The sequence below is a fragment of the Neovison vison genome, chromosome 2 (genome assembly GCF_020171115.1).
Source record: "Neovison vison isolate M4711 chromosome 2, ASM_NN_V1, whole genome shotgun sequence".
NCBI lineage: Eukaryota > Metazoa > Chordata > Mammalia > Carnivora > Mustelidae > Neogale > Neogale vison.
The window spans coordinates 18,291,637-18,315,369 of NC_058092.1; the positions used below are offsets into that span (position 1 = coordinate 18,291,637).

At 39.5% G+C, this 23,733-nt stretch overlaps 1 protein-coding gene and 1 pseudogene across 1 annotated transcript in view; one reads left to right on the forward strand and one right to left on the reverse strand.

The window, feature by feature from the left end:
• The window catches only part of CLIC4 (chloride intracellular channel 4), a 70,065-nt gene that overhangs the window by 35,146 nt on the left and 11,186 nt on the right, over positions 1–23,733 (forward strand). The window contains exons 3-4 of the mRNA XM_044237460.1: positions 10,894–11,019; positions 17,526–17,632. Coding sequence (XP_044093395.1) covers positions 10,894–11,019; positions 17,526–17,632 — 233 coding nt within the window. The remainder of the gene's footprint in view (positions 1–10,893; positions 11,020–17,525; positions 17,633–23,733) is intronic.
• LOC122899583 lies at positions 2,542–3,189 on the reverse strand (annotated as a pseudogene).

Below are 23,733 nucleotides of genomic sequence, written 5' to 3' on the forward strand. Positions count from 1 at the left end.
CCAGGAACCCCTTCAGTTACGTATGGGAATGCAGAGGTAAGCCTCTGGGGATAGTGAGAGCTCAAACTGCGGGCTCTTTCAGGGATTTACCTACCTCATTTTGGACAGAGCTGCTGTAAGAATGAAATAATTCATGCAGTTACCCTTCTATTACTGTTTTTTTTCTCCTTACATGCACTCAGAAAGGAAGTTTCTCAATGTAACTTCTAAAAATAGACCATACTACCAGGCACACACCCTAACTGTGTCTTAAAATACATGGATTTCTCCCATTCCATTTTTGGCTTGGAGCAAGTGAGTTGACTGCCACGCTTCGAGAAAGCCTTCTTTGAGCAGCTCAACACAGTGCTTGATTGTGTTTCCTACCGGTGATAGCGCCGTGAGCCAGGGACTCTGGTTCAGGAGAGGAAGTGGACTCAGAATGGCTGTTTCCCTTTTCCTGTACAAACTCCTGAAGACATTATTTCTGTATGTTGTTTGATCTTTGAGGACTTGCAAGTTCTAGAGTAATATACCTACGTGTAAAAAGTCACCCATGGGAGGCAGGATGAAAGATTCAGGGCTTCCTAGTCAGTCAGTATTACCATCCAAAGAAGATATCTGTTTATTTTCTAGGGCTTTGTATAAAATCAACAGAGAACACTTACAATTGGAGCCTATACTGGTTTTCTTTAGAAATCTTAGGTCACTGGTGCATCTAAAACATGCTTCCCGAGGGCCAGGGAAAGTGTAGAAGTAGTACATGACCGTGAATCCCCTCATCGCCCCCAGGCCCCAGTCATTCGCTTTCCCCTCGCAGATACCACTGCATTTTGGTTTGGTCTTTATCCTTCCGGACCTTTTCTATGAACTTAGACATTTAGAGCCTTGAGTGAGATTTCAGGAGAGTGAACATGGGCTCAAAAAACTGTTTTAAGATAAAGTTGTCACAGAGGAGTAAAACATCCCGTAATTAAAAAGTACCGTTCATAATCTTAACATTGAAACTTTAGATATGACTGTTCTTATAAAACTGTGGGGGAGGAAATGCCTCTAGGGCTTATTTTCTTGCTTTTCCCAGTAATTACTAATTCCTTGCTGAAGAGGACTGATCGCAGATCTAGCGGTTGGTGGAGAGCAGTAAGACTTGATTGCGAGCTATTTAGAGTCCCACTCTGTGCTCTGAGAAAATTATCGTTACATGACATTTCATCCATAAGAACAAGCTAGTTTCCAGTTCTGGCACCGTGTGACACGTTCCCTTTGAGTGGCAGTTGGTGTTAATGGCTCCGCTGGTGGTACTCCTGTGCCCCCATGAGGCTCGGCACAGCCTCCTGTTGCTTGCCTGCCAGCGCTGCCTTCATGCTTTGCGGGGAGTCATTTCTGAACCTCATTTTCTGTTCACATCACAGTTGTATTGCAGAACTTGTAGATTTAAAAAAAAAAAAAAGTGCCCAGGTTTCAGAAGGATTTTAGGCTCACGTTAACCACCATTTAAGCAAAACCTTCAAGTAAATATAAATGAAAATATTAAAATATGGGGGCATATTTAAAGATGTTATCACGGGTCATCAAATGGGAGCAGTGGAGGAGGGAAAGAGACCTGGTTCCGTGTGGAGTGCCCTGTCACCGGCTTCCCTGGGACGCTGGGCAGAGCACCTCATCTTTGGAGGCCAGTTATCTCATTTTTAAACTCACGGAAAAGGAAGGAGAACATTAACATATCTTCTTCTTCAGTGTCTACTGTGTGCTAAACACCATTCAAGGTCCTTTTCACTACTCATCAGACCATTTTCAGATCTGTTGTTGAATAAAATTCATTGTTTTGTATCCTACTTCTAGGCTGACAGGTTTATGGCAGTGATGAAAATGTTTGAAGACTTCTGCTACCTTCATTACGCCCAGAAATTTCTTTCTTTCTTTCTTTCTTTTTTTAAGATTTTTATTTATTTATTTGACAGCGAGCGAGCGAGCGAGAGAGAGATCACAAGTAGGCAGAGAAGCAGGCAGAGAGAGAGGGGGAAAGCAGGCTCCCCACTGAGCAGAGAGCCTGATGTGGGCCTTGATCCCAGGACACTGGGATCATGACCTGAGCCGAAGGCAGAGGCTTAACCCACTGTGCTACCCGGGCGCCCCACCCAGAAATTTCTAAATCAATGATCAGCATCTTTAGATCAGCAGTCACAGATAAGCCTAAGAGACAGGCAAAAGGAAGAGAAAGAAGAAAGTGTGACAACAGTAATCCGCCATCACCCCTGTCTATTATCTTTGTTTCTGTTTCTCTGACACAGGTGCACGTGTGCACACATGTGCGCGTGCACACACACACACACACACACACACACGAGATGCTGACTTGGATATAACGAGTGTCACATACTTGTTAGGTAAGCTTTTCTATTTTTTTTTTTAATTATTTGTTTATTTGAGTGAGGGGGAGAGAGAAAAGAACATGAGAGATGTCAGCGGGAGAAGCAGACTCCCTGCCAAGCAAGGAGCCCGATGTGGGACTCGATCCCAGGACTCCAGGATCATGACCTGAGCTGAAGGCAGTCGCTTAACCAACTGTGCCACCCAGGTGCCCTAGCTTTTCTAGTTTTGAGAAATGAGAGTGGAAATGAAAAAGAAATTAGTTTTTTTTTAATTGATGGCACTAGTTTATTTCCCTCTTAAAAGACCAAATGCAACCAAATGAAGTGAACATAACCTCAAGATTTTGTTGTCTTCATAATATAATAAAATATGAAGCTCAAAAAAAAATGCTTAGAGCTGGATCACTTGGCCCTTTCTCTTCTTATCTCCTCCCAGTTCAGAACGCTTGCATCTCTTAATAGCCAGCATTCTCTTAGATCTGCAATTGGGCTGAACACATTCAAGCCTCAGCGCACTCTTCTTTGTAGTTTTAGCCTTTTTCTGGAAAATCAGCTTTGTAAGCCAACCACAGCCACTCTGCTTCCTGTCATAACGCCGCTTTCCCTGGGCATAAAGAGAATCTTTTTTCTTTCTTGTACTGTGTCACTTTATGGGGCTGGTGCTTGCCACACTTCTAGAAAGTCCAGTGGGTTTTAGGAATGTTCACCATGTTTGTGAGAGTGCTGTCGGTATGAAAGAAATTAGTTTTTTTTTTTAAAAATTAGCTTTTTATTGTAAAAGCAGTGATATCTGCTATATTACCAGTGAATAAAATCCCTCTTCCATGATAGTCTCTGAGAAAATAAATAAATTGGAGAAGACTGCTTTTAAAAGATCTGGGAAATGTATGCTTCTGTTCCCATTTCCTCCTTAAATGCTAAAACTTTCTCATCCTCTGCATTGTCGCAAATGGTTTCCTTCTGCTTCACATGTCAGCATACCATTTGTAAGATATTGTGTAAGACTCACTTGTAAGTTGCTGTAATAATACCAAAGTTTTGTAAGCTAATTATGACAGTTTAAACTTTAACAATTTTGTAACCATTTAACATGGAGCCATAGAGCCATAAAACTGATAGTTCTGCATATCTTGAAAGTCATTTATAAACTCAGAACAAAATCTGATTTCTAAATAGATTCTTCAGATCGTTTGCTTTCCTTGTCATGTTTCTGTGGTTCCATCCTTCTGAAAAATGGCTTCAGCAAGCTGAGAGAGAAGTTTGGTTTCCAGGTGGTGACAGTGGTGTGAATGACACATACAGAGAGACTGAATGGAGTGGGACAGGCCAGCCTTGCCGAGAAACCCTGCATTTCCTGCTGTTGGCCAGTGAGGAGTACAGACTCCCTTCTTTCCCTCCGTGAGGTTGACTTGAGCTACCTGAAGCCCTTGTTACCCCTGCAAATCAAGCTACGTGTTTCACAAACGCATTCTGAATCACAGAGATGCCCTGTGTGTTTTGAGGGCGAGGGGACAGAAACACGGAGAGAGACAGACAGACATGGACAGTCATACACAGAGAGAGAGCACGCTTCACTGCCACGTCTTAACGGTCTTTTTCAAAGTGATTTCAAAGATGATAGAGCCTGTTGACGTCCTTAAGAGCTGAAGTAGAAAAACATTATTGGTGAATGCTTTTCTCAACCTATCAGTGTGTAATCTCTCTCAACTGTGTTAAGAAAATCTCTTAAGAATTATAGAAGTTATATTTGAAATCTTTTGGTGGGTCCTGTTTTTTTTTTTTTTTTAAGATTTTATTTATTTGTCAGAGAGAGAGAGAGTGAGCACAGGCAGACAGAATGGCAGGCAGAGGCAGAGGGAGAAGCAGGCTCCCTGCCGAGCAAGGAGCCCAATGTGGGACTCGATCCCAGGACGCTGGGACCATGACCTGAGCCGAAGGCAGCTGCCTAACCAACCGAACCACCCAGGTGTCCCTCCTGTTTTGTTTTAACACGATTGCTCTGTAAATTGACGTTAAAGTAGACAAAGATTTAGCAGTATACCATGTTATCAGTATAAAACCCTTTAACTATTGCATTGGGACACTTAGACCAGGACTTACTAACCGGAATCTTGGTGTGTATGTTTTGGTGAATCTATGATTCATTCATTCAGCTGGTGACTTTAGTCAGAATATGGCAAACTTAGTGAAGAATAATTAATAGGAGTAAAGTATTCTGAAACAAATGGAGAATTTTTTTGTGTTAACTTTTTTTCATACTCGCCATACAGCGTCCAGTATTTTCTTGATTTGTGTGGATGAATTTTATGCCTTGAAAATCAGTACCTTCAAAAAGAACTCAATTAAAAATAGAAGTTTTAGGGGACCCTGGGTGGCTCAGTCGGTTAAACATCCGACTCTTAAGTTTCGGCTCCAGTCATGGTCTTGGTGTTGTGAGCTTGAGTCCCGGGTGGGCTCCATGCTCAGCAGACTCGAGTTCTCTCCCCACCCCTCACCATGTACACATACACGCGCTCTCTCTTTCTCTCTCTCAAATAAATAAATCAAACCTTTAAAAAAATATAAGTTCTACATACTTAATATTTTTTCCCTCCATTTAGTGGAGTCAGCTTGTTACAAAATTAGGTCGTCTTTAAACCCCAGCTCCAGTGTCCTGTGGCCCTACTGCATTCGTTTTAAAAGCAGCAGCTGGAACTGAGCCACTGGCCCAGTGTTCTCCAATTGTCGCAAGGGTACCGAATTAAACTTTAATTGAAGTTAAGCCACTTAAGTTGCTTAAAGTATTAGGTCCCATGAGGTTCCTTCTATTCCTCCTTTCCCTCTCTGTCTCATGTTATTTTGTTTCTCTTTATTTCCTTTTCTTCAACAAGAAGCAAAATGAGAGAGAACAGAAGAATTTTTTTTCATCTACTCTGACCCCCCGCAAAAAAGAGAGAGAGAGAGACTACTCAGAAAAGTAACATTAAAAACAAGAAAACCCGCAGACATTGAAGAGTATGTGTGCTCTTATCTCATGGCATGAATTATAAGCCCTTTGCTTTTTCTAGATGTCACTTAAGGGAATCAGTTTGAATGTATCGTTGAGTATTTATTGAAGGGCTTTTATGAGCTAAACCACAGATGTCCTGACATTTTAGCCATTGCCTGTCCATTCGGTTTCATTTTTGTCCCACTGCACTTTCGGAAATGTTAAGTTTCTGTGCAGTGTCTGTAAAATGAGCCTTTGTGGATCAAACAAAACACCTGAGGCCTTGGGAGTATGGAGTGAGATTCTGCTTGGCTGATGACTCCATCCAGCTTCTAAGTCACCTCTGTGCTTGCAGCTTGAAGTCCGTTGATCCATTTAGATGTGTCCAAGTTTCTTTTGGGACCTACTTTGACTTGGAGTAAGGACCCAACATGTTTGCTCTTCATCTCAACACTTAATCCTAGAGAACAGTTTCATCACCTTTGTTTTTTAAAAATCGAGACAGCTTTTCAGCAGAACAAAGTGGACTATTCACTAGTCCCTGATATTAGTAGAAAATTGGTAGTCCTTTGCTTGATTTCACTTTACTAAGACTCTTTTTTTTTTTTTTTTTTTTAAGATTTCTTTATTTGAGAGAGAGAGAGTAGAGGGTCAGAGGGAGAAGCAGACTCCCCACTGAGCAGAGAGCGCTATGTGGGACTTGATCCTGGGGTTCCAAGATCATGACCTGAGCCGAAGGCAGACGCTTAACCGGCTGAGCCACACAGACACCTAACTTATAAGCCTCTCTTAATTTAACTTCTTATTGCCATTCAGTTAATGCTAGATAATCAGTTTTGAACCATCAGACTCAAGTAGAGTTTAAAAACTGCCAAGACTCATCTCCTGCATAACGCTATGTTAATGTGAGCCTGAAAGCAGGCATGCATCTCATTTGAATGCTTTGGTTTAGTTCATGTTCTTATTTGATTTGATCTTCTCAGGCAAAGCAGGTCTTACATCACAGTACAGAGCAGGAAATCAAAGAGGTTGTGATTTCCTTTGTCACGTAGCTGGTGGATGGCAGAACTATCCAATTTGGGGCTTTAATCAGCCAGGTCCTTTTTATTCAGTCGTTGGCTCTTTCTTCTCTACCATGCCAACTCTATCTCTCCCCTAATAAATATTTTTATTTGGAGAGCTAAAAGCTGTCATAATTTATTATAGAATAGCCATTATTTATTTTGTTTCCCTCCCCCCATGGGTTATTGTAAAGCATCTATCCTCTCTCCCCTTTTAATAACTCTACCTTGTTCATGAAAAAATTGTTTATAAAACACAGATGTATGTTATTACCTTACATTTAGGCATTAAGGGACTGTTAGTCATAAAAATGTGGATGAATATATTTTATAACTTTGGAATGAGAAAAGTCTTATTTATTTATTTATTTTTAAAGATGTATTTATTTAGGGGCACCTGGGTGGCTCAGTGGGTTAAAGCCTCTGCCTTTGGCTCAGGTCATGATCCCAGGATCCTGAGATCAAGTCCCGCATCGGGCTCTCTGCTTGGCAGGGAGCCTGCTTCCTCCTCTCTCTTTGCCTGCCTCTCTGCCTATTTGTGATCTCTGTCTGTCAAGTAATAAAATATTAAAAAAAAAAAAAAAACCTTAAAAAAAAAGATTTATTTATTTATTTGAGAGAGTGACGGTGGTTGGGGGAGGGAGAGAGAGAGAGAATCTCCAGCAGACAGCCTGTGAGCTTGGAGCCCAATGGGAGGCTCCATCCCATGACCCTGAGTCAGGACCAGAGCTGAAACTAAGAGTCAGATGCTTAACCAACTGAGCCACCCACTTGCCCCCACCCCCACTTTTAGCTTTAAAATGTTAAAATTTGAGGTACACCTGGGTGGCTCAGTGGGTTAAAGCCTCTGCTTTTGGCTCAGGTCATGATCCTAGGGTCCTGGGATGGAGCCCCGCATCGGGCTCTCTGCTCCGCGGGGAGGCTGCTTCCTCCTCTCTCTCTCTGCCTACTTCTCTGCCTACTTGTAATCTCTGGCTCTCAAATAAATAAATAAAATCTTTTAAAAAATGTTTAAAATGTTAAGATTTGAAAGTAAATTATATACCCTGAACTGTTAGTGTTTCTGGATCCTTGGTTATGTACAAGGTCTTGGTGAGTTGAGGAAGAAATAAAGTGTAACTGGGAACATCTGTGAGCTGTGAGTGGGAATGTGAGGGGGACTGAAGACCAAAGATGGCGTGGTCTGGGACCTGTTGGACTTGTTGGTGATCAAAGAGCAGGTGTTCAGGGTGAGAAGTAAAAAGGACTAACCAAACAAATCAAAGAAATGAAACCTAGAAATGGACTAGTTCTGATCTGGAGTCGAGTACTTACATGAGTTCCAGGAGTCTCATGGCACAAGTCACAGTTTAAATAAATGTGGATCTGAAAGTCTCATCAGCTTTCTTGTATTCCTGTCATTCTGTGCTCAGTTTTACCTTCTCAGACCAAAGTGTGCTCAGGAAAGGAATCAGAATTGAATATCAAATCAGATTTTGACTTTTAAAAGTCCTTTTTCAGAGCTTAGGTACTTAGACAAGTTGATAGAAGATATGTTTTATTTTTCTTTGGTTTTATGTTTTATGTTTTTATGTTTTATTTTCTTTGTGAGGGAGATGGGCTCCAGACCTTGGATGGGGGCGTTCTGAGCTAGAAAAATTGAACTGATCAGATCATTAATAAGCCTTTGTATTTTTGGAATGTAGTCATAGATGCAGCACATTCCAAATCTTAATGGGGTGGAGGGAGAAAAAAAGGGGAAGGTACTGTGAAGGAGTATGTGTAAGACCAAGGAAAATGGATAAACTGGGATGAGTAGAGATTTTGAGGTACACTCTATTTTTAAAATCCTTTTCAGTGACAAAGTATTTCACCTTCATGGTACACTTAGAGATATCCTTTGTTCAAATTCTCTGCATTTGTGTTAAGGAAGGAAGGGCTATAATAATAGGTAGGGGGGAAAGTTCTTTGAAGCAGTTTTTTGGTGCCTTTTTAAAGTTTTCAGTTTTTTGAAGTTTATCTTTTTAATTATGAAAGCTTTTGAACATGTGCAAGAATAGAATAAACTTCCCTCTAACTTCAACTCAGTTATTGAGATTTTACCCATTTGCTTTGTCCCTTTTTTTTCTTTTCCTTTTTCTCCCTCCTGATATGTTTTAAAGCAAATCCCAGAAATTCTGTCATTTCAGCCCTCCATACTTCACCGAACATCTCCAAGCAGCACATACGTTTTCTGACCCAACCACCCTGTCATTATCACGTCTGGTCCCCAGCGTATGATCCGATCTCCCAAATTAGCTCCAAAATATCTTTTTTTTTCTTTGCCTGGTTTGTTCAAATCAGGATCCAAACAAATTCTACTCATTATATCTGGTTGTTATGTCTCTTAAGTTTTTCTTAATCTGCAGCATTTCCTTCCAACTACCATTTGTGGCTTTTTTCCTTCATGCCATTGACAGGTAGACATCTATTCTTTTGAACTGTAGAGTGTCCCGTATTCTGTATTTGGCTGATTGCTTCTTTGTGGTATCATTTAACTTTGTCCTGCATCTCCTCAAGTTTCCTAAATGAAATTTTTGGTCTCAGAACTCCTTTATACTCTTAAATTATTAAAGGCCTCAAAGAGCTTTCAGTTACGTGGATTATATCTATCAAATTTACTGTATTAGAAATTAAGGCTGAGAAATTTAAAATGTATATACTAGTTAGAACAATTGTGATTTTGTTAAATTGTATTTTGTTATCCCAAAAACATTTTTTAAAGATTTTATTTATTTATTTGTCAGGGAGAGAGAGCGAGAGAGAGCTCACACATACACAAGCAGGCAGAGTGGTAGGCAGAGGCGGAGAAAGAAGCAGGCTCGCTGCCGAGCAAGGAGCCTGATGTGGGACTTGATCCCGGGACTTGATCCCAGGACTTGATCATGACCTGAGCCGAAGGCAGCGGCTTAACCAGCTGAGCCACCCAGGCGTCCCCACAAAAATATGTTTTTAATTAAAACTGTGTTTTCCAAAACAAAGTTAGTTAGAAGAGTGGCATTCTTTTACATTTTGGTACATTTCTTATGTCTGCCTTAATAGAAGACAGATTCTCATGTCTGTTTGTGTATACATCACTTTGTGATACCACACAACTAGTAGCCTATGATTCAGGCATGAGAGAATGAGGGTGGAAAAACTAAATGATGTCTCAGTATTATGAGAATGGTTTTGACCTCATGGATCGCCTGGTGAAAGGGTCCTCTGGATCGTACTTTAAGAGACAACTGCTTTAAGAGGCCTGATTCTAGATTCAGGTTCAACTTTGGTAAGAATACTTCATAGATGTTGATGTATGCTTTGTGTTTTATCATTAGGATACACTCGCTATTTTGTCATTATCACTGATCCTAGGATTCACTGGTGGGCTCAAGTGAGCCATTTTGCTTTTTAATAGAGTGGAGCCAACATTCCATGCTATTAGTAGTTGTAAGTATACGTTTTCACCATCTTTATCAGTGTTCTGAGTATTTTCAGTTTTTCCTAATTAATAGAAGAGAGATGTCATCATAGTTTACTCTTCAATTTCTTTGCTTTGCTAATTTTTTTTTTTACATTTTTCTGTGTGTTCACTTATTTGCTCGATTGTGTATCAGTTTATGTTGGCACCTACCTGTTTAACTTGTTGATGGCTTTTTAATGAACTTGGACAAAATTCTAAATCTAAGACACATTTGAGCCCTTCTTATTCACTATAATATTTTGCCCTTTCTGTGTTGTGTTTTACCTTTGGTTATGCCATGTTTTATATACTGAAGTCATTCTGACTGGTGATCATTTTCCTTGTTGAGTGTGAACTTCTAGGAAAATGGAAAATTGGTGGCTGCTGAATTTGGAATCTCATAGTTAGAAAGGACTGTAGGAATGAGCTGCTCTTCTTCCTGACTTTACAAGAAAAGAAAAAAAGGAAGACCTAGAGAAGTTATGGTTTACTCATCCGTACATTGAGTTGGTACTGGAGCTGAGACTAGAGACTGTTTCCTCTCAATTCTACTGCCATTTCTAATAAGCACTTCAGTTGAATTTAGAATAAGAATGGGGACCTTTGTCTTTTTGTTAGAGTCAGAGATTCCTGATTTTCTTTTCATGAATTTTGTGCTTTGTGAAGGTTTTCTTCTTAGTAGAATAGTATTGCAGCTGTTAAACTAGTGGAAAAAAATACTGCTACTTTTCTTTTCTTTCTTTGAGAGAGAGCGAGCGAGCAAGTGCAAGCTGGGAAGGGCAAAGGGAGAAAGAGAATCTTAAGTAGGCTTCATGTTCAGCATGGAGCCCAATACGGGGCTTGATCTCACAACCCTGAGATCATGACCGGAGCTGAAATCAAGAGTCAGATGCTTAACTGACAGAGCCACCTTGGCGTCCCCCACCAAATACTAGTTCTTATACTCATTTTCATTTTTATATACATAAACATTTAGAAACACTCTGAGTATTTAAGGTATTATTGCCTTCCCAGAGTAAAAAATGATTCAGTTTTGACTGTTTTGCTTAACAGGAAGCCTGCAGACCTGCAGAACTTGGCTCCTGGGACCCACCCACCATTTATAACTTTCAACAATGAAGTCAAAACGGATGTAAATAAGATTGAAGAATTTCTCGAAGAAGTCTTATGCCCTCCCAAGTGAGTATCAAAGAAAGATATGCATGAAAATATTGCCATTCTCTTTAAAGTTTGGTCTTTTCTGGCCCTTAGAGATCTTTCTCTGGATGGTACAGGAGTTCAATCCATACAGCGTTAACTTTCAGTGACTAGGGCTTCTCTTTACTCGTTATAATTAATGCTACAGTTAATGCTACACTGGTGTCAGAACAGGCTTCTGCCTAGGCCAATAAGCATAGGTAGGAATGTGATTAAGCTATAGCGTATACACTGAAAGTAGGTTTGGGACGTGAGAACTAGGTTAGGAAAGACTGGTTCTTTGAGGGGAATTGGTCCCCAACTGAGAAGAGAAGAGATGGGGAGAGACAGATTCAGACTGAACCCAGCTGGAAGCTCCAAGCAGGCGGTGCAGGTTGCTGGGGGATTTCTTATCAGGTCATTTTAAAGGTAACTGTCTGAAGCTGGCACCCAAGGGAATTGACTATTTAGACTGTGTCCCTGGGATTCAGTTTTTGTTTAAGTATTTCTTTGAAGTGTTCTAGATTCCCAGGTCCTGCACATTAGTGCACATGGTCATGATTTTAAGGTACTCAACTAGAGGTATGGGTGAGGGATAGACGGACTACAAGGACAGTTACCTGAATTGCAAATGTGCCGTTTTGCATTGTACTGTAATCTTGGCATAGGTTCAACACATTAGGGTTTGCTTTAGGCTTTTCTGGTTTCATTATTCTGAAAAACTGAAATGTTTTTCTTCTGGCCCAAACCTTTCTTGCTAGTAGATTTGACTCTTACTCTCCATATCCAGATAAATTTCCCAGAAATGGGATTATTGGGTCAGAGGGTTCTAAAATAATCAGTTACTCAGAATTTACTCATTCATTTATTCTACAGTTACTAGGCAACAAAGCCTTATGAATATGGTAGTGAATAAGACATAATTCCTATCCTCAGGAAACACACTCCAGTATGGATGGAGAGGTCGTGGTGTGGTGAGGGAAAGTGAGTGGAACCAGGAAAGGCTTTAAAAAAGAATGAACATTTAGATTAGCTTTAATGTACAAAAAGAGGCATCTCACAGGTGAATGAAGGAACGACGGGCATTCCAGGCTTTCTTCAACTGTAGGAACAACAATTGTAGTTATTCCTTCTTGCTATTTTTCTCAGAGGTTATGGACATGAAGATAATGGTAGAACCAACATAAAAATATTCTGGTTTCTTAGCAGCTTCTGTAAGATGTATCATCATTTTTAATTAGACCTTTCAAATAAACATTTTCTTCCTTCTTCTTTTTTTTTCTTTTTAATGTTTTATTTTTAAGTAATCTCTGCATCCACTGTGGGGCTCAGATGTACACCCTGAGATCAAGAGTTGGATGTTTCACCAACTGAGCCAGGCAGGCACCCCCAAAATAAATATTATCACTTTGCTTTTTTTTTTTTTTAAGATTTTATTTATTTATTTGACAGACAAAGATCACAAGTAGACAGAAAGGCAGGCAGAGAGAGAGGAGGAAACAGGCTCCCTGCAGAGCACAGAGCCTGATGTGGGACTCGATCCCAGGACCTTGAGATCATGACCTGAGCCGAAGGCAGAGGCCCAACCCACTGAGCCACCCAGGCGCCCCTCACTTTGCTTTTTATATATAGAAATTTCAACTTGATTTTGTTTGGGCATATTCATAGAGCTACTCTAACCAGAGATTGTCTCTTCTTTCAGTTTAAATAATTTAATTTAAAACTTGGAGATCTTTCAGTTCTAACGGGTTCACGGTGTGCTAAATTGAAGGGTATTTTTCTTGTGGGATTTTTTTTTTTTGGTAAATTATTTTATTTTATTTTATCATGCTAAATGTACTCTTTAATCCCAATCCCTATTTCCATTATTTTCCTTGTCTTTCTGTTACAGTTTTTATTCTGAAGAGAGTTTCTAAATAAAGTTTTAAAAATTTCACTTTGTTTATAGAAGCAAGTACTTTAGATGTTGCTGATGCCTCTTCTGTTACTAACGAACATTCCAGTGCTAATTATGTGCCGTGCACTGTGGATTATCTCACTCCTCTCCAAGACTTTGTGGAGAAACTAAAGACGAGGAATCTAACTTGTCCTAGTTTTATAGTTACTGGTGGCAGAGCTCTTCAAAGCCTGGCCTGTAAGACTTCAAAAACCCGTGTTTCTTCTGTTTTCCTCCTCCTCTTTTTCTATTTTTTATTTTGCTGAGTTTGACTTTTACAAAAGAGGTGAAATGTAAGTCTGTAATTGGGATTGTGCTTTAGTGAGTGTAAAATTGTAGGCCGGCTTAGGCTTGGAGGAAAGGCAGGAGAGAAATAAAAGATAGTTTCTCCTGCAATGAGCTAGTGGGACTGAAGGTGGCTGTCAAACTAAATTTAATGAATCCGTTTTAAGAAATAGGTGAGGCTTCACTTCAGATGAGTGAGATCAAGACCTGAGCCAAAATGAAGAGTCAGTCGCTTAACCAGCTGAGCCACCCAGGCGTCCCCTCAGTGAGTTGTTATTTCCCTGCATTGGAACAGCATGTTTCCACTGGGCGTGCTGTCCCCTGATTGGGCTCCACAGCCCCTGAGGTGACAGACAGCAGAGTCTTTATCATGCAGAATTGTTTCTAGAGGAGGAGCTGGAGGAAGTTCTTTCCAGGACCATGGGGCATTCCTTTCCCTTTCCTGTGTTCTAGGGCATTCAAGGACGGGCCTGGTTCCCTGCCTTTCCCCTCCAGAACAAGGAGGGCCTCGGGGCCTTAACTAGGGCTCATCCTCCTCCTAACGCTGAGTGAGAGACTTCTTGTTTCTAGACCGAATGAAGAGAAAAGGCAGAGGAGTTGCACAAGCTGGCAGACCAGAATCTAGCATTTTCTAATAACATGTTTTTGGCATTTGATGATACTGAGAACAGAGTGTTTTTGTGTGAGCACTTCTGATTCAGTCATGACAAAGATAAATACAGGCAACTGTTTGTTCCAGAGTTGTTCAGAATCTAGAGACTAGTGAAGAGCTTAAAGCAAGGAAGTTTTGCTGGTCTGTGTGACCAGTCTACCTCGAAAGAAGAAACTTGATCCATCTTCTCCTCTGGGGAAAGTATTTATAAATATATATTTCACTCCCCTTGCTTGAATGGAGGGAATACTTTGTCCAGAAAAGCTTTGAAACTTGGATTTTTAACTGAGGCAGACCTGAGTGCATGGCTCACTTTCTGATGACAGGATAGAAGGGAAGGGGAGTTGACAGTTTTGGAGAAGGACCCTATAAAGTGTTTAGTAAGCCTTTTTTTTTTTTTTTTTTTTAAAGATTTTATTTATTTATTTCACAGAGAGAGATCATATGCAGAGAAGCAGGGAGGGGCGGGATGGGGGTGGTGGGCGGCAAGAAGGCTCCCTGCTGAGCAGAGAGCCCTATGTGGGGCTCCATCCCAGGACCCTGAGATCATGACCTGAGCTGAAGGCAGAGGCTTAACCCACTGAGCCACCCCAGGTGCCCCCCCCCCCCGCTTTTTTAAAGTGAGAAACACAGTGAAAGTTGAATTTACAAGGGTAACTTAATGGGTTGTATAATCAGACTTTATTCTTACATTCCCATGAGAAAGAAAATGTCTGAGATCTTTCCTAAAAGGATGGAAATACTCTTAGCTAGTCTTAGCGTCAATAGTCTGTGATGTCATACAGACTAAAGGACGGATCTGAAAGTCTGCACTCCCTGGATGCTCGTGTCCATGATGTTGTTGACACGTGGCCTTTTATTGATTATTTGCCTGCCTTTTATTGATTATTTGCCTGCCTTTTGTCAAATGTTGAAATGAGACTGTCAGTCATTGAAAAGTTTTGCTTTATCAAGCTATTTGGGACCGTGATTAATGATGAATTACTAAAATCCAGTGTTTGGGGGAATGCAGAATAAGCTGGCAACTGATTGAGGACCTCTTGGTTTAGAATTTGATTTATCTTTCAGAGAGAATCTGATCTGTAGTAAAACAAAAACAGCACTTGATTTGGGGACAGGAGACCATTTGTAGTTTGGCAGCACTTTAAACTAGTCTAGGGATTTGAGGGACCCAGTATATGAACTTTCTAGAATATAATTTCCTTTTAGGCAAAATGAGAGTTTTAGGTGAATGGTCTCTTGCAGTTCTGGTATCGAATGCATTAAGTTAGTAGTACGGATTTAATGGTTTGTCTTGGAGAAGAATAGGTCCTGTTTAACCTGCTTTAGAGAACAGTGCTTTTTTGTTTTGTTTTATTTTGTTTTTAAGAATTGTAATAGCATCCGTTTTCATATGGATAAGGATATGCCAGTTGCAAATCTTTCTGCATTCTTACCTGTTCATTAAAATAGGTCTCTAGTACGCCTCTGTGTGCTCGTCAGTATAACCTCTGCACTTGGTATAATGCCCGAGACAGAGTAGACCCTTAATAATTGGAATCAATGAATATATGTGAACAATGAAGGTATAAATGATCTGCGGTGTAAGCCAACCTTCCAGCTGCCTTCATTAGAAAAAGGAGGTACTGCTAAATATTGGTTGGGAAAAAAAGAAGAATTTTGGAAACTTGGCTAGTGGAAGACATAGTGTATTGAAGAGTCACTTATGTTCTTTGTGCTATTTTTTGTTTGAAATGGAATGAGTCAATGAAGTTACTGTATTACAAGCAGTAAAAATATTTAAACTGGAGCCTGGTTGTTTTTATAGTCAAAGGGAATTCAGGGATGTTGAACCTGGAATTAACTCTTTTAGCACAAGCAGGGGGGAAAAAAAAGGAGGATAAAGTTTTCTACAGTTAAGGGGAGGGGAAAAATAAAAAAATAAGCAATCGTATATTACTAATTTATTACTGTACATAATCTATAACTTCATGAAATTCATTTACTATAATTGTTCACTGAAAAATTCATTCTGTAAATATTTTTATTTATAAGAGAAATCTTTAAGCTTAAAAATAGAGAGATACTGGGCGCCTGGGTGGCTCAGTGGGTTAAGCCGCTGCCTTCGGCTCAGGTCATGATCTCAGGGTCCTGGGATCGAGTCCCGCATCGGGCTCTCTGCTCAGCGGGGAGCCTGCTTCCCTCTCTCTCTCTCTCTCTGCCTGCCTCTCTGTCTACTTGTGATCTCTGTCTGTCAAATAGACAAACAAAATCTTTAAAAAAAAAAAAAGAGAGCGATATTAAAAAGGAAGATGAATTGAACATATATATATTCAGTAGGTATTTTTAAATCTCCAGTATCCATTTTTTAAGATCTGTCTCTCCTGGAATTCAGAATTGCACATGTAAAAAAATTTGAATAAAAAAAACTAACCAGACACTACAGCTTGCAACTGAACTAAACTTCTTCCTAAGAATACCTCACCTTCATTTTTAATTTTTAAAAAAGTGGCAAGACAGCATCCTAAAATACATGAAGAAATCTAAATTACCAGTGTAATGTTAGATTTTTTCCCCCGCCAAAGTCTTGACTGCATCAAGCCCAGTTTCCAGTGAAATTGTACAGGGCCTTTAAACTGATGAAGTGTTCCCTAAAATGGTGCTAATGGTCAGAATTCCTGTGGAGCTGACTCCCAGTGGGTGTAGCTGTCTGTGGAAGAGAGGAGGGAGGAGCGGAGCCTTCTCACATGTAGTTTCCAATTTGAGGAGGAAATAGACACTGAGTATGTGTGTTTGGAATTTAAATATATAAAATACACATTTGTGTGGTTGAAAAAAAAAAAAGGCTGTGTGTCATGAATGTCCATTTTCAAAGCAGATAAACTTTGTAAGAGCACTTGTGAGCAGAATTCCCGGGGTCTTACTGTTCTGTTGCTCGGTACCACCCTTACCAATATCTAGCCCATGGGAGGTTCTGGAAAATCCCAAGTGTGGAGTTGAAGTGAGTGATCTGCTTCCTGCTGTCTTTGTCCTTAAACTACTGTGGATGACCCGAGATACCTGCCTTTACCTGCTCTCCAGGTTCTCTGGTAGCATCGAGTGTTTCAGTGCATGGCGATTGCCAGGGACCTGGTAGGCATTTCTGTTTCAAGAAGGCTCTGTAGTTGAAATGTGGCTTCCGCAATGGCAGAAGTGAATTTTTAACTTTCTATAACACCGGTTCACTCAAATTCATATTCAGATAGCCAACCACGCTTCACGAAATGGCTACCATATTGGAAATTCAGATATGGAGTATTTCCATCATTACAGAAAGTTCTTTTGGACAGTGCTGCTCCAGACTTCTCTTTCTAAGATGCCCATTGGCTTGGCACATGACTCTGAGCAAGTAGACTGTTTCCCCAACATCCTAATTTATAAAATGGAGGTAGAGTGTGGATGCCTTTTGGTTGCCAAGAAAATTAATATGTGAACAAAAACACTGCAGAGCTTTGTTTCCTCAAGAAAAAACACATCTTAAAAATACCATAGAAAATAGATGATGGCATTTCTTAAAGTAATAACTGTTAAAAGGTGTCAAGAAACTGCTAGCACAGTGGTTTGTTGATGGAGAGAACTTACAAGGATCTATCATCCATTCTCACTTTTCCCCTTCAGGTACTTGAAGCTTTCACCAAAACACCCTGAATCAAATACTGCTGGAATGGACATCTTTGCCAAATTCTCCGCATATATCAAGAATTCAAGGCCAGAGGCTAATGAAGGTAAAACACACACACACACAACCCCACAAATGACTGCACATAAACCAAAAAAGCCCTAAGTAAATCCAAAAATCCTGTTAGGACAGTGATTTTAAATTAATATTTTGGAGTCCAGACCTTCCCATTAAGTATTAAAAACTGGCTTTCAAAGTTGACTCGAGATTTGATGATAAGCAGGGTAAGTCCTTAAATTTCTGTTTTCCTGTTTTTGGCTAGTGGGACAGTGCCTGGGATGGTAGATGTACAATACAATGTTTATCGAATGAATTGTTTTCCTGAAGGGGGAACTATACAGAGAATTAACAGGACATCAGAAACAATGAGTGGTGTGGGTGTGGTGCTTTGGAATGGATCGATACAACTTCCTTTAGATTATTACTAAATCTTTTGTTTCTTGTTGGGTTCTGGTCACTTGAAATCAGCCTGGGTGGGTTTTTGTGATAATTCACCTTCAAGAACAATTTGGGGAGTTAGTCTAAGAGAGCCTGTATCTCCCCCATCTTCCTAATTTCTCTGCATCCTAAAAAGGGATTTTAGTTTCAAGTCCTGTTTTCATGTGAGAATTGTTTAGGGTAGTACAGATACAAAGTCCTTATTTATCTATATCAAAGGACAACACTATCTTATTTCGTTTACCAAATGTATGTGTGGTGAAGGGAAGCCTCTTTGAAAGAGGTCCATTTAATGAGCCTTGTCTTAACTACACCATTCAGTCATTTTTCTTCTTTGAGATGTTGAGCATTGTTCTGAGTAAAACTCTACAGAGAGAACATTAGTGTTTAATTAAAAGTAATTACAGCAACAAAAACGCCAGCTCCTAAAGACACTTAAATCTGTCATGGTTTTGGACAGTTTGATGGCATGGGTGCGGTTCTTTTGGGTAGAAACTTACGGCTGCAGATGAACAAGAAAACCAAAGAGAAGAAATTATCAGTGCCGGTTAAACAAGAATAAACATCTTTTAAAAAAGGGAAGCACTTGCTGATTTCCTTATGTGATTTCTATGGGCAGAGATCCAAGCCATTTGGGCCGGTATTTTTTTATTATTAAATTTTAAAATTGCGGTATTTTATAATCTAGTATTGAATTTCAAGGGTTTCTGGGATGATATTCACTTCATGATATCACTGCATGATATTCACTGCATGTGATGTTTTTCTGTAGCAGAGGGAAAGAGGGAAAGGCCGTAGTGCCCGGGCCTGGCTTACAGCTCTTCAGTGTGTTCCAGTAGCTGCCTTGGTTTAGGGACAACTTCCCTAAGTGACTGGCTCTTTTTCTGCCTGCTGTTTCAGTGTAAGCATTTTATACTCTAAACAAACAGTTACGATGGAGCCCCTCCTGTCCACAGACAGTATCTTTTCTGTCATACCCTTCCTGCCTGCAGAGGATTTCTTTTCATGAAATCATTCCCCCACCCTTTTAAAAACGATTTTATTTATTACACACACACACACACACACACACACACACACAGAGCACAAACAGGCAGAGTGGCTGACAGAGGGAGAGAAAGAAGCAGGTTCCCCCGCCGGGCAAGGAGCCGATGCCGGACTGGATCCCAGGACCCTGGACCATAACCTGAGCCGAAGGCAGCTGCTTAACTGACTGAGCCATCCAGGCCTCCCCGAAATCATCCTTTTATATCCAGATGCTCTTGCCCATAGTTCCTGAACCATCTGAGTTCAATTCATAATGTTTTCATTTCTCTGTGTAGTTTTTGGAAGCTGGAGGGTGGCTGAATTTCTTTTGACACTTGGTGGGGAGGAAAGGGAAATAAAATATGTTTGCTTAAAAAAAAAAAAAAACCCACAAAACAAAACACAAAACCCACAAAGAACAAAACCAAACAATTGCTTTGGGGATGGGATAGAGGGGAGAGAACATGGGAGAAAGTGACTCATTTAAGTATAACTTTGTATTCTATTTTTTTCCCATCAGTTTGTTGCTGTCTTAAGTAGCCACCTACGCTTGCTGTCCTTATAATGTTGTAACCAATGAGAACAAACAACATAACGGATCACTAGAAGGCTTTATATTAAATTACCTCTTGGTAAATAAGAATTCCAGTTGCCAAGCAACTTTCCCCATAGGACCTGTCACTGCCAGGAGACTTTAGAAAACAATATTCCAAATCACTTTGGAGCTTACTGAGTATATGTAGATCTGTTGAAGGTGTCTTGTCTATTTAGTGCAATAAAATGCCTTAAATCAGCCTTGGAAATTAGTGTTCCAGCTCCTCCTCCTCCCAAACTATGAACCACTTACAAAGAGATGGAGTTGTCATTTTACGTGGTAACTCAGAGTAGGCAAAGTTTTGATCAGTTTTACCAACCTACTAAATATTTTGCAAAATTCAATATGTTTGGGCAATTTTAAGACCTTTTAAGATATAATTCTAAGTAAGGGATTCGATGCCTAGATGCTGTGGTATTGGGTCAGTGAAAGAGAAGTGTCAGTGCTTAGATTGGGTACAAAATACACAAATAGGGCTTAAAGAATAAAACAAAGGGAAATACAGGAGAGAGAGAGAAAGGGAGGGAGAAAGAAAAAAAAGAATGAATGAATGAATTCTTTTGGTAACATGTCCAAGCTGATCAGAAGTAAGTTTGTGTAATCTTTTGAAGCATTAAAAGAAATTAATAGGTAATTCCTTTTATTAGAATGGGTTAGATATGACCTGTTCCAGATCTGGGTTTGTTTTCTTTTTTCCCACTTCTTTGATTTCATTAATTTTATATAAATTATTAAACTCCCAAATATAACTAGTAGATAATTTATTAGTGTGTTGGTATTTATAATACTCTTAAGAGCCCAGTGAAGTTAGTAATGATGAAATCTGCCATTTTGTTCTAGAGCATATTTCATAATGTCCAAATTCTCATTTTTAAGTGGAGGCAAGGAATCTATAGGTTCTAATTCATTCCTTTTTATTCAGAATTCCTCCCTGCCTGTCTCCCTTCCTTTTTTTCTCTCTCTGTGGAAGTGTTTGGAATCAGAGGATGGTTATTCATCATTGTAGCTATGGAACCAAATTGTATTATTATTATTTAGTCATCTTTACTTTTTTTTAAAAAAGATTTTATTTGAGAGAAAAGGTAAGAGTGAGAGAGAGAGTGCATGAGCAGGGGGAGGGACAGAGGGAGAAGCAGTCTCCTCACTGAGCAAGGAGCCTGTTACTGGACTTGATCCCAGGACTCTGGCTGGCATCATGAACTGAGCTGAGGGCAGAGGCTTAACCCACTGATTCACCCAGGTGCCCCATCATCTTTAAATACTCCTGACTTCTCCCTATTTTCTATTGGCCTTTAAAAATTGTTTGCATAAGACTGCCCTTTACTGAAATTAGCAGTAGCTTTAAAATACAGTTTTATCCTTGTAAGGGCTCATAATTTTGGTATTCTTCATTGTGAATTGTAGTCTTTTCCTACAGCAAATATGGTCATGTTAAATCTAATGCTTTCTGTTTTGCATTTACTCAAATTATATACACAATTGACTAATGTATGCTTGTTGAAAAAGTTAAAAGCGTTTAGAAATAAATTCAATAAAACTTTAGTGCCCCTTCTTAACCTCATTTGAGCTCTTCCCCAACAGTTAATATTCATCCTTTTTTTCTGTGTAATTTTGCAAACATTGTATGACTGTGCATTTATGTGTATATTTATATTTTGCAATTGTTTTTTCACATATTATGTGGTAGAAGTCCTTCCATATCAAAATGTAGATCTACCTCACTTTTTATAAATACTGTTTAATATTCCATAATACGGATTTTTATTTAACTGTTTCCCTGTTGATAGCCATCTAGATTGTCTCAAATTTTTTTATTGTGACAAACAGTGCGAGTGAATGTCCTTGTGCTAGAATCCAAATAGGTCAGAAGATTTTGTTTCTCAAAAGTCTACACCAGGGGCGCCTGGGTGGCTCAGTGGGTTAAACCGCTGCCTTCGGCTCAGGTCATGATCTCAGGGTCCTGGGATCGAGTCCTGCATTGGGCTCTCTGCTCTGCAGGGAGCCTGCTTCTTCCTCTCCCTCTCTCTGCCTGCCTGTCTGCCTGCTTGTGATCTCTGTCTGTCAAATAAATAAATAAAATCTTAAAAAAAAAAAAAAAGTCTACACCAGTTTATATTCCCACTAATGTGAAAGTATTCATTTCCCCTCACTTCTGACCCTGGCATGGGTGTGCGTGTGCGTGTGTTGTGTGTGTTTTAAAATTTCGCTATAGTCTCGTAGGCAAAAAAGGGTGTTTTGATTTTCAGAACTAATCTAAAACTAATCAGATAGCCTCTATCACAGTTAAGTACTAATTTTTTTGGAGAGCTTTTTAAATACCTTCCTTAGAGATAACCAGCATTACCACAGCAAGGGTATTAGAGAATGGTCCCGCTAAGACAAGCAGCTCCTTTTTCATAGCTTGCTACTGCCTCCTAGTGGTTAGTCTTGGCATTTTCTTTATCTTAATTCCTTTGTGGTTTGTCTTCAAAACTTCATTTTGAATGATGCTCTTTAGTACCTCTTGGCCCCTCTGTTTTTCTCAGTTTTGTTGGCCTTCCTCAGGTTGTTACATAAGAATCAAATCAAACTAATTCACCATTCTTTGTTTGAATTAATATACCCTTTATTCTGAGATTCTTAATGAAAAATTAATATTTCTAGGAGGTACAGCAATTCAGCTTCATTGCAGGTGCTTACCTAGATCCAAAATTGTAGAAGGAACAGTAATTTTAATGTTTACCAGTGACTTAGTTTTAGTCTGTGCATCGCATCTAGGATTATAAACATCATATGTTTCAAACCTTATAAATTCAGAGTATTTTAGTTTTTCTGTTGAATATATTTGAAAACTAATCCAGGAGAAGGATGAATTTAGAGCAGGTTGAAGGTCACAAACTTTCCCAGACTTTGTTTCAGTGTTTGAATTCAGACAGTATTATCTTCCATAGAGGCCACGACTCCGTTAGTTACAATCGGGTCGAAGAATAAATCCTTATATCTAATGTGCATTTATTCTGTACTCACTGATTTTGATAGGAAGCATATTGAGTCTTTAAGTTGGTTCTTTTACAGTCCCGAGATTCTGCTCTCCCTTCCTTCTCACTTCCCACCACCCGCTTTTAAGTACACCATGAAATTTCCATCCTGCCCTAGACTCCTTAAGTAACCTAGCTATTTCTCACATTTTATTCTCTTGGCACTTTATAAATTTAACATTTCATGACTGCGTGCATGATCAGTAACTTGCATGTAATCAATGAAAGGTTATATTTACTGCTTCTGTATTTTTGACCTTTTTGTTTTAAATGGCTTGGTTCCTTGTGACTTCCACAGCTACAGCTCAGCTTCTCTAGTTTATTGGGCTCCAGTGTCCTTCTGCTTAACTCTTTTTTCTAAGAAATCAACTAGCTTCATCCTGGCTATGGCTAGAGTGCCTTTTATTCATAAAATAAGTAGATCCTTGATCTTGTCATCTGTCACTTGACATACATACATTCCAGTGTGTTTGATATGTTACCTAAGTAAAAAGTTTTACCAGTTCTTCTTTACATTTTAAAATGGCTCTTATGTTCTATGGCAATATGCCGTTCCTACCTCCTTTTCAGCTTCCCACAAAGATTGAACAGTCAGATACAAATATCTCCACTCACCTGACTTTTTTTAAAAAAAAAAGTATCTATTCTACATATTCACCTGATTTTCTTTTGAATCTTCTCTAGACATTTAAGAAACTCCAAACTTTTATATGTAATTATTGGCCTTCCTCCGTCTGTGACAGATATCGAACAGATGTTTAATTCGTGCTTGGGTAGAATGCTGTGAATATTAGGGGCTATACAGAAGAGGCACAAGACACAGACTTTACCTTCAAAGAAAACAGAGTCCAGTTAAGGAAGCAAGAATAATGCATTGATTTAATAACAAGAATTAGAAAGAAGAGGTTCATGATTTAGTAGACTATTAGTTTAATATAAACCATCCCTGAAATTTAAATTTAACAACTCTAAAAATCTAACAGTGCTAATGTTAAAAGACTGAACATAACTAATACTTTTTTTTTTTTTTTAAGATTGCGAGCAAGCGGGGGGTGGGGGGACAGAGGGAAA